The sequence below is a fragment of the Pimephales promelas genome, chromosome 11, assembly GCF_988280905.1.
Source record: "Pimephales promelas chromosome 11, fPimPro1.hap1.1, whole genome shotgun sequence".
NCBI lineage: Eukaryota > Metazoa > Chordata > Actinopteri > Cypriniformes > Leuciscidae > Pimephales > Pimephales promelas.
This window is the reverse complement of record NC_142779.1, coordinates 18,998,215-19,010,545: the sequence shown is the minus strand read 5'-3', so window position 1 is coordinate 19,010,545 and position 12,331 is coordinate 18,998,215. Positions and strand designations below refer to the sequence as shown.

Sequence of the window (12,331 nt, the reverse complement as noted above, 5' to 3'; positions counted from 1 at the left end):
AAGCTGAATCGAGTTTGAATGCACAAGATTTGCCATATGCGTTTATCGATTGATTTTTTTCTCACAGCAAGCACCCACATCCTGCATGAAAGCTTTGTCTACGCTTACAAAAATTGACAGACACTAGTGTGGATAAAAAATTCAAACAAACAAAAACGCATGGGAGATCGATTCAGACTATAAACTTCCACGGGTAAAGCAACCATATAAAGCTACCAGCTGTCAAAACATTACTGTTAATTTCAAATAATTTAATTGAACGTACATTTTGCGTTTAAACACGATGTGGTTCATAGTAAAATATTGTATTACTCTCCCCATTGCACAAGAATGTCATTAAAAATAATAATAACCTTTTTCATGAAGATATTATAAACAAATTATTATGCATGCATTTTTGTAATATTGCAGCAGGTTTTCTTCAAAAAAGGGCACCTGAACACAAAACAATGTATTTCCATAAGCAATCCCAGCTGGAATTTTTCTTAAAATTTTGTTCTGTTCTAATGTTGCAGCGGGTAGTTTTGTTTTGTTTGTTTTTTTTCCCAAAAAGAACATTGTATAATGTGTTATCAAAATATTACAGTTAAAACATCTTTAAAACATTATTTCAACATTACATTCAAATGTTTTCTTTAAAACAGTACCTTATGGCTTTACAAGTTTAAACCAAACTTGTAGGGAATGTTAGCCAGAGTTCTGAGAACGTTCTCAGCTAGGATGCAAAATGTGAAATTGAAAGAATGAATTAAATAAATCATGTTTTTGTGGTCCTAATGTGCCAGAAAATAACTGTATTAAAAAAGTCTAAGGTTTCTTTACATCCTTAGCTTTAATCAACGATCACATTATTATAATTATCAATTATAATTTGTTTTATTTCTATTTTTGAGATGCAGTTAAGCAAAAACAAAACAAACATAAAAACTGGTATTTGCCTCATATAGGCTATAGTCTATATTAGCCAATATACAATACAGACATGTGTTTTATAAACTAAGCCTATCTTCATTAAAAAGGTTATTATTTTTAATGACATGTGTAATGGGGAGAATAATACACTATTTTCCTATGAACCACAGCGTGTTTTGCACACAAAAGTTACGTTCTGTTAAATTAACAGTAATGTTGTGTTTTGACAGGCGGTAGCTTTATTATGGCTTGCCTTTACCCGTCGAAGTTTATAGTTTGAATCGATCTCCCATGCGTTTTTTATTGTTTGCATTTTTTATCCAAACTAGTTCACTGTCTGTTAATTTTTGTAAGTGCAAAGCTTTCATGCAGGATCTGGGTGCTTGCTGTGAGAAAAAAAAAAATCAATCGATAAACGCATATGGCAAATGAAGTGCATTCAACTCGCTTCAGCGCGTATTAATGAGAAGCGCGCGCACGCGAATGGGGCGTGCGATTTGTCCGCGAGTCGAATTCGGTACAACACCTGCTGTTTTAATACCGAAAAGACTCGTGTTTTTCTTTTACACTACGCTGAACGGTCGGTTAAGTAAGCGAGTGTCATTGACGGACAGTGACCGGAAGTGTTCCAGCCTACCACAGACAAACCGGAAATTACATTTCCGTTGTGGTGCAACTAGTCCATTGCAGTTTCACTTTCATTTTCAAAAGTGTGGTGCATGAAAAGTATCTGCAAAATTGCTGCCTTGAAAGTTCAAAGTAAGCAGAGATATCAGTCTTTTAAAAATCAGGAAGTTTAATGCCTACAAAAACGATTCGAATGGGACTACAACGAGATACCTCCCGTGTTTTATACGTAACTAACCCATAAATTTACATCAACCCTCCCTCCGGAATATGCAAAAAAGGGGGCATGGCCATATTTCTGTGGCTTTGTCGATGAGGAAGAGTTATAGTGGAGAGCTAGCCATGCCGTCGTAAGTGTGTTATTTTCACCCAGCTGTCAGGTCTTCTGTGCTCAGGGTTCCCACAGACGCTGTAGTTCGTCAACAATGGATAGAATTTATGTTTGATTATGTTCCTGAAAATTACAATCATAATATAGCTCTCTGTGCAAACTGATACGGCAGTATCGACACCATTATTTACATTTGACCGGAACACATGTAATTTTCGCCCGTAAAGGTAATGGCCGTGAAGTTTCCGGAAAACGTGCACCATGCAGTTTAGACAATCACAACACACCGGCCCAACTAACCAATCTGAGCCCACTGCCTGTTTCTCAGGGAGTGGTTTCATACAATCAGGAAGTCAACCGGTCGTTCAGAGGAGAGTGCGGCTTACAATAAAGATGAAATTAATGGAAAATAAGAGTTTTTAAAAAACCAAAAACACGAAGACATGTTATATTGCACCCCATAAACGCAATCATGCAAAGAAAAAAAAATTAGTCAAACCACCCTTTCAAAAAAATAAAATAAATTTAAAAAAAACACCCCAGCAACTGCTTTTTCTCAAGAGCACAATGCTGTATCCATTTCCAGCATAACTGCTGGAAACAAAAAGACAATTCCCCGCAATCACAGATATTCTTTCTGGTTGTTCTTATCATATTATAGCTTTGAGATGGAAACATCATTCCAGGAATCTAAACTCAAAAACACTGGAGCAAATGGGGCTTTAAGAATCATTTCAAAGCATGGTTGCAATAATGTGATTACTTTCCTGGCCTGAGCTACTGGCCTTTGATGGATGAACAGCCACCCGTCTGCATGATAAGTCGTCTCCCTCATACTCTGAAGCCTTTAAACCTATTACTTTCCTAATTCAATGCCACAAACACTACAAAACAGTTTCACATTATTTTATGCAACCACAGATGTGAAGAATGCGCAACAAAAACTTGTTGAAATACGGACAGAGAGCAGCTCAACCACGGTGCAACTGAACGCATTATTCTTATAGCTTACTATTGCAGTTTCACATCGCTATGATTGCGTCAGACCGCGAGATTAGACAAGCATCCCACACAGCCCGTTCTCTCATTTCCTGTTTTCTATGCTGACTGACCTTACTGAAACCTTGCAGGAAGTAGGGGAAAGTGGTCTTAAAAGCAAGGGATAACCACAAAAACTCACAGGGTCTTTTAGAATTCAAACTGAGGTAAAGCCTTCCCACTGGGTCCACGATTCTGTCCCAGACCTCTGAAAACAATAGCCCTTTGTTCCAAACACCTAAAATACTGAATTATTCATATATTTTTAGACAAATGTTTACAACATAATGTAACACTTACCTTGCAAAGTGTCAGATAGTAAATAAAACTGTGTGTGTAATATATATATATATATATATATATATATATATATATATATATATATATATAATGTGTGTGTGTGTGTGTCACATTAAGCATACAATTAATATTATTGCTTTATATTTAAAAACAGGTTCATATTTAGCTATGTCAGCCTGTTGTCCTACATCACACTATGAAGACTGTATATCCTAGGATAGTAGTATCAATAGACATAAAAGAAGAGGCAAAACTCATAGGCGATAATCCAGTAATAATCGATCTACTGTAAAAGGTTCCTCTGCTCCCATGAACAGCAGTAAACTCAACAGAAGGTTTAGATTGGTTTAAATATGCCAAAGCTCACATGTATCGTTACTTCAATTAGGCTACATAATGCCTGAACTACATTGAGAGAAACAAAAAAACTCAATCATTCACAAACACATGTTTGTACATGTTATAGCACAATACAACTGTGAAGAATATCATTTTCTTGTTAAGATTCAATGGTCTAGCAAAACAAAACAAAAAAAACAACATTTCACAGATGCTCTTGTCAAACAGACAGCGGTTTCAGACAAACCGCAACACTATTTCCAACCACTCTCTATGACGGAAATGTTAAACTATTCCTCTCAATGACTGATGCTGAGATAAGCATCTTGAGTGAACACATCTAATCAATGATAATCTCCCACAAAATGCATACTAAATAATCTCTAAAGGCCTGTAAGCACTTACATTGTCATTTAGGTTTACATTAACCAAGGAAACCTGGGAAATAGGAAGTGTCATCTATGTGCTCCCTCACAGCAGCATAATAACCCAATTAACACACATATTTCTGAAGAACATCTACTAAAAGACTGCTCCTTTCTATTCAGAACAAACTGATAGATTTTTAATAAAGAGGCAATAATGGGCACAAAGTAGATTTTTGCAAAATGACAAGACAATTAAGAAGCCAGAGGGACAGATAATACTGTCTAACCCTGCAAATAAAGTTTATTTCTTGGTTTCCCGTTTCATCCTGAAAAGGAAACGTGACATTCCAGTGAAAGAGCATTTACGGCAAATCAATACAGAACTGTTATAAACCAGAGCGTCCACTGTGGAGAAAAAGTGCCTGTACCACTTATAGACACTAGAGGTCAGTCGAGGACAACAAATGCAAAGTGCATCAAAGACTATGCAGACCACTCAACTAAAGCAAACACTGAAATAAAAATCAGTGCAATAATTATGCACTAATAGCCTTGCTAATGTTATAAAACTGTGAGAATTGATCAGAATCAGCAAACTCACCAGCATTCACTATGGCATCAACCTCCAGGATGGTGATGTCACCTTTGTAGAGAGTCACTTTGTCAGCCAAGGAGAAAGACTGATGTTCTTCTTCCTCAGTAGCTGTAAGGGAACAATAGAGTAAAGTTAACTTACAAAAGAGCTGCCATTTCAACTGCATGTTGACTCTCGATATTGATCAGAACAAGGTCTTACCAACACTTTACTGACTAATATTCAATCTGTAATCACTCAAACTAAAGTTATGAAAGATGGACTACATGATATAAACTAAGAAGTGGTAGAGACCCTTCTGGCCACTGGTCAAAAACAAATAGACTTGGTCAGAGACATGGCCTGGTGGGTGAATGTACTCTGACATGTGGGGTTGCACTTTCTGCAGACAGGAAAATAAAAACCTCTCCTTTTAGGAACAGGTATCTTCAGTGCAAAACTTTCTAACTACAGAACATTTGGACAAATTTTACTGATTTGTTTAATATCAATTGTGCCCATCTACTGCATAAGTTTCCTCAATAATATTAAGCATCACAAATGTTTTCATATGCTGAAATGGTTCTTTGTGTTAGAGTTTAGGGTTCTTTATTCCTGCTTTTTTGTTTTTCAAATCCGTAACCGTCAAAGCCATTCATTGGCATTCATTCACAGCCTTCATTACTGATTTTCAGGAGCTCAGCTATTCAACTAAAATTACTACACAGACTGTCAACATACTCTCAACAGTCAAATCATTTCTTTCTTAAAATGTCTAAAGAAAGAAAAAGGCATGCAAGTGTGAACAGGTCGCCTTCCCTTCTCCACAAAGCAAGTAACTGAGATATGGAATTTTATGATCCATATTGTTTGATTTTTTTTTTTTTTTTTTTTTTAATGATGACTTTATGCCTAAACATACCCAGTCACAAAAAAAAACATTAATGCTATACCATGACTTTATATCACTTTTTCTTTTTAACTTGGTAATGGGCTCATACCGTCCATTTTTTCTAAAATTTGGCCTTCATGAACATAATTGTTTTTACATAATCAAATGAAAGCGACACAATGGAACTCTAAACTCAATTGCATATTTCAGATGATGTTACACATCATTAATTCATCATCAACAGAGAAATTGGTACTCAGAAAACACGCATAATGAAGGATGTAAAGACATCATAGGGGATTGTAAAGATATTTCACTGGAATTTGGTTCATTAAATCTGTATGAAGGAGATTAATTTAATCATCAGAAACTCAAAGTTATATGTTATCTGAACTAAATAAATGATTTAAGTTGATTTGACAAAAGAAAAAAAGGTTGTGATTACTACACTGTAAAAAAATATTGTTGGTTTAACTTAAAGTAAGTAACCTGGGTTGTCTTTTAAGTTGATTGAACTGGAAAAAGTGAGTTAATACAATGAAGGCGATTAATTTAATCATCAGAAACTCAAAATAATAAGTTCAACTAAATAAATTATTATAAAGTTGATTTGACAAAAGAAAATATGTTGTGATAACAAATCTTGAAAATATTTTTTTACAGTGGGGCTTTTGGGGGCTGCACTCTTTGACTCCCACGGACATGGGAAAGACAGTGATGGATAGTCTTTCTGATAATGTTCGGGGCTCAAACTCACTCTCCCAGATTAAATATAGACTAAAGACACATCTCTTCAGCCAAGCATTCGCATAATAAATCTCATAACCTTTAGATCAGTTAGATCAGATCAAATGCATATGATTATATTTGCTTAATGTTATGAACCACCGCTATACTAATTACTCTTCATTTGCTTTTCTGTTTTATCTCGGAATGCCCGTCCTGAGGTAACTAGAGGGTACGTCAGCTCCAGTTTGGATCCAGCATCTCATGAAGATTTCAGATGGCCAACACTTGTGAAGAGACAGCGCCAACTGCTGCGAGGACTTCAGATCAGACACCAAATCAACATGCACCAATGCTACATTTTCTATGTATTGTAATTATTATGTTCACAACTTGTATTTATTACTTTAATGAGGCTCATTGTTTCTTCTGTAAATTAACACATTGATAACAGATCACTATAATCTGTATTGTAATAGACATGGATTTTCTGTAAAGCTGCTTTGAAAGGATATGTATTGTGAATACAGCAATATACGCTATATACAACAACAAATGTAAATTGAATTGAATTGAAGGTGGACTCATCAATTATGTTTCACAGCCCAAGATTTCTACTGTTGGCACCAGTGAAAATGACATTTGGCATTGGCACTGTGGCATCTGGACCAATCAGACACACACAAATTATTCATTATATTTAATGAATAATCCAGCAAACTCACTCTCCCAACAAAGGTCTATGATGACAGGACATCCGTAAACCAGGCCTCGAATACGAGAAAATTAACATGTGGTTCCCAGGGTCTGACATTAGCCAGGCTAATAACTTCTTGCTTTCCTGTATTCTGCTTCAGCTCTCTTTCCCTAAACTGTATGCATGTGTATGTTAAAGTAGTTTAAGCGTTTAGTCTAGTTAATAAAATCGTCACACGTAAAGTTGTCCGTGTTTCAAGCTCATTAAATACTAGAGTCCCTAATCATGCAGATTTTGACTACTTGCTCTTAAAAGTACTGAAAAGGGGAATTGAGGTGCATATTTAATTCAGCGGTGAGTTGGGCAGCTGTGTTTTTTTGGATACAATCTGGGTTAGTACTTGGACATCCCTTCGAGACAGCTTCCTCTTTCATCAACATTTACTCCTGCTGGATGCGGTTCATCCTTCTTGGTGGTATGCCGAAATTACCCATGGACACCACAGCTTTTGACACACCTGGGCACAGATGAACCAGAGACGCGCACCAACAATTTGTCCTCTTTTGAATTTTGATGTCTCCCATTATATTGTGTGGATTCTTGCAATATACAGCTGTGCTATTGCTCAGTTAGTTTAATCTTCACACTCTCACTGATGGAATATATAATCAGTGAAGATTGACAACCAGGCCACACATAGGTGAACATTGCTAATTGAACATTGCAAATGTGATGAGATTCTCATATGAGAGGCCTGACACAAACTTGAGGCGACAAAAAAAGAAACCAAACATTAGGCGGTCAAAACGGAGTGGACTACCAGCTATATACAGCGTGCTTCTTGCATACTGGCTAACTTTTTTTAAAGATGGATCAACATTACCAGCGGCGCTGTGTTGGACAGATTTGTGCCGTGGTGTTCCATGAGGGAGAGAGAAAGCGAGCGAGCGAGGGGTAAGTTGCCTGAACTACGGCGCTCTGCAATCAAATATGATTTTAGCCTACCCATATTGACTTTTATTTAAAACGTATTTTATGTTGCTTAATGTTTCACATGAAAGAGGTGACCCAGTGCACAATTATTTTTTTATGCATTTAAATTTTCTGTGCATAATTTATTTTGTTAAACTACATAAATGCCATTATCTGTACCATATCCCAAGTGTTACAATAAAACATCAATTGAGCAATATAACATGCATTTTTATTCAGTATATAAGCAATTTTTATGTTTTTAAAATTTTTATTTAAAGCTTTTTATGTTAAAGCCACTATTGATACCGTGAGGCATTTACATTCTCAGGAAAATAGCCACTTATCAGTTAATCATTAATTGATCGATAAGGTCGATCAACAAACGATTAATGAATTTATCGATAATTTGCATCCCAAAATCAGAAAAAATTCAAGATTTGTTATTACAACATTTTTTCTTTTGTCAAATCAACTTAAATAATTTATTTAGTTCAGATTAGGGTTGTCAAACGATTAATCGCGATTAATCGAATCACAAAAGTTTGTGTTTACGTAATATATGTGTGTGCACTGTGTATAATTATTTTGTGTGTGTATATATATATATTATTTTAAGTTTCTGATGATTAAATCAATCTCCTTCATTGTATTAACTCCAGTTCAATCAACTCAATTTCCAGTTCAATCAACTTAAAATTTTAAGGCAACCGGGTTACTTAATTTTTTAAGTTAAACCAACAATATTTTTTTACATTGTAGTTGGTTAAAGCGCTGGCATAACACTATTAACAGAACAAATAATAATCAAACGAATAGAGCGTCCAACCCATCAGGTCTCAGGCCCCGTCCACACTACTGCGTTATTTAAAAACGAAGAAGTAAAACGAATACGATCTCCGTCCACACCAGCATTTTGTCTGCGTATTAGAATTGATCTCAGTCCACATTAAAACGACTGAAAAAGCAGATAACATGACCATTTACCAACACTGGGCATGCACGTGCCGGTGTAAGCGGTGGCTGACGAATCATGGAAGGACACGTCATGACTGATGACACCCAATCATAGAGCCGTGCGTGAGCCTCTGCGTCATCGTTTCTAAAGTCCTCCGTTTTGTCCCGTCTACACTAAAACGCCCTCCGGAGATTCAAAACGCAAAACGGAGCTGCAGTGTTTCTAAACTTCTCCGTTTAAGGTCTTCGTTTTTCCTGTTGGAGGTGCAAACATAGCAAAAAGTCTCCGTTTTTAAACGAAAATACTGTAGTGTGGACGGGGCCTCAAACTGCTGGCATTGGCCAGTCCGTCAGCTCCATTGGCTGCAGACCAATGACATACAAAAAAGACATTAACATCTGCAAGCTAAAAGAAGTATTCATTACGCTTATTTGAAAAATTACCTATAGCACATCCTACAGACTGTCCATTTAGATCAGTAGAGCCAGGGAAAATATCCGGCTCTAATATGAAAGGGCCAGATCTGCTCCTGTCAGTTCCCCTCCAGGTCTGCTGGCACAGGGCATAGCTAGCCATTTGGTGGAGCACACACCGGATGTGTGAGGAACAAACCTCCTCCAAGTCAACAGAAGTGTTAAATTTAGTATTTTCTGACATCACTACAGAACTAAAGATGAAAATGGCCAGAGGACTATTGTATGTACTACAGCTGACGACATGGAGTCTGATAACACCCAAAAACGCCCTGCGTTTACTCCAACACATACTCCAACACAAACTCCACATAAATATATAAAAAACAAAACAAAAATGTATCTGCTGAAGCTCGTCAGGCCAAACGTGAATCAATCGGATGAAAACAAGGATCAACATCGGCAGAGTGTTTGAATTATGTTTTGAAAGATATAAAAACAAGCATTGGAGGGTTTCAAAATTATACACAATTTGATAACTGATTAGACCTCTGTGATATTTTATGTTCTATTTATATATTTATTGCGTTTATAAAAAATTTAAATTGTTTTGATATTGAAGATATGTATTTGTAATATGATTTTGATTGTTTAATAAAAAAATAAATAAATAAACGTATGGGCATTTTTATATAAAATATACTTTATTTCACAAGAACATGTGCAGCATACATTTTTCTTTGTGTAAAATAATAATGTCAAAATCTAAAAGAGAGAGAAAACTCGGCATTGTTTTAAAAGAAACAATAAAAATGTATACAACAAATGACCAATTCAAACCTGGGTCCATTTTATCACAACAATCCTGTATAAATTTAACTTACAATGTATCAAATGAGGAACTCACTCTCAGGCCCAGATCAAACCCAGGATCTCTGAGCTGTCCCTTACACTGGATTGGCTGGAATCATGATCTATTCTGGATCACATTCATACAGGTACTGTGCCTACATGTGTCCCTGTCTCATTAAATTAATTAGCAAGCACTTTCTGTGTCAATTCTAGAACATTACGTGAGAAAACAAATAACATTACATTTCAAGAATGAGTATATTCAAGTCTTTGAACACTGGCCATATTCAAGTACTAAATAAGTACTAACTTTTATAAATATGTGTAAGTACTAAAAATACTGTGTTTGCGCTGCACTTTGTCTGACTTTGTATGAATCTGGTTTCCCACTGTGCCTCAGCAAAAACAAGCAATTCATACTCTCCTGTTTTATGATTAATTGCGATTAATCGCATCCAAAATAAAAGTTTGTGTTTACATAATATATTTGTGTGTGCTGTGTATAATCATTTTGTATATATAAATATAAATACACACACATGCATTTATACATTTAAGAAAATGTGTTATTCATATATAAAATATTTACATATAATAAGTCTTCTGAAGTCAACGGTATCTTGTGTGTGAAACAAAAATGTAAGTCACCATTCACTGAAACCCATGTTGCATTTATGAGACGTACAATATCAAATTTGTGAAAAAATCACTTTTGAGACTGGTGAATCTGTTGGTTGATAAAACTAGTTAGGTTTAGAAGTGAGGGTAAGTAATTACAATGTTTTTTTCAATCCCTTTTAAAACTATTTCTGATCTTCTGGGGCCAGTTGCATAAACACAGCCATTATGCTAAAGGGATAGTTTACCCTAAAATGAAAATTAAGTTTGCGTGAACTCTAAAGCCCAACAGCCAAGGTCAAGAACTCCATTAAGACATTATATTTCACTTTGCTTTTCACCAAACCCCATTGTATACCACCAGAACACTTGGAACATACAGTATGGGATCATTTTGTGATAGTTTTGTGTCTTTTTTCAAAAGTTTGATGCTAGCCACTATTCACTGCCATTATATGGACAAGCGTGAGCAGCTGACATTTTTTCTCCTTTTTGTGGCGCATTAAAGAAAGGGCATACGGCATTAGAACACCAAGATGAGTAAATGATGACAATTTTAATTTTAGGGTGGACTGTCCCTTTAAGTCTCTTTAAGTCGTTTTATGCAACAGAACTCTGGTCTTAAAACAGAAAACTATAGCCTCAGATGTTTGATATTCTAAGACTTCTGTAAGTAGTTTTAGTGATCAAATAAATGGGGGACAGGGGACATAACAGCATTTAAACTACATTGAAAAACTTTAACACAATCATGTCTTTCTGTTCAGTTTGGTAAACCATCAAATAAATCTATGGGAAAAAAATAAGCTTAGGTCAGGGTAGCTCAACTATCTTAGCACTAGAAATCCTGCACAAACAAAGGATATGAAAGGGACGGCGGCTGACACCTTTCCAAACTTTTGGAAGGTTCGTCCATAAATAAGCCATGATATCGGAGCTGTCAGGGTCACACTGATCCATGTGTCCTTTTCTTTTTAAAATGGCAGCAAGTCACTTGCATGCAGAAAGACTATGATGTCTGCTGGCAAAGACAGACATGAAACAACCAGTACCTTCTTCCAGAATGACTGCGTACCTTCAATACTATAAAAGAGCTTTAAAGTTAGTCACCAAGACATACACTATCATTCAAAAGATTTGTTTTAATGTTTTTGAAACAAGTCCCTTATGTTAACCAATAAGGCTGCACATGGTTGACCAAAACACAAAAACATTAATATTGTGAAATAATATAATTTGAAATAACATTTTTCTACTTTAAACCTGCATTTTTCCTCTTTGTCACCATCACTGTTCGAAATCTGCAATTGCAGTCATTTGCAGAATTATCAACTTTACGCGAGTTGTACTTTGACACCCTCGACACGGCACAGCGTGGATGAACACAATATTTGAGGAGAGTGTGCGGCTGTCAGTCACCACGCCGGAGTGGATACTGGCATTCAGAATATCAGATTATTTTTTTGGAAGTATGACCAACATAATAATTTTCAGGATTCTGGCATTAGTCTAAAAAATTTTTAAAAAATGTAAAAAAACAAAACAAAAAAAAACACTCAACTGATCCCAAACATTAATGGTATACAATTCACTATTGTAAAAGCTTGTGGGCTACTTGAGGGTAAAGAGTGTAATCCACGAGCATCAAACAGACCTGCAAATCATTTTTAAACAACTTTTCAAAGCACTCCACCTGTCTGCTATTGGTCGAAAA

General features: G+C 35.8%; 1 protein-coding gene across 3 annotated transcripts in view; it reads right to left on the bottom strand.

Annotated features, from left to right (window-relative positions):
- Nucleotides 1-12,331, bottom strand: part of macrod2 (mono-ADP ribosylhydrolase 2) — a 618,043-nt gene that overhangs the window by 601,907 nt on the left and 3,805 nt on the right. For all 3 annotated transcript variants that reach the window (XM_039653236.2, XM_089117150.1, XM_039653234.2), the window contains exon 3: nt 4,517-4,618. In XM_039653236.2, the coding sequence (XP_039509170.2) occupies nt 4,517-4,618 (102 nt within the window). The remainder of the gene's footprint in view (nt 1-4,516; nt 4,619-12,331) is intronic.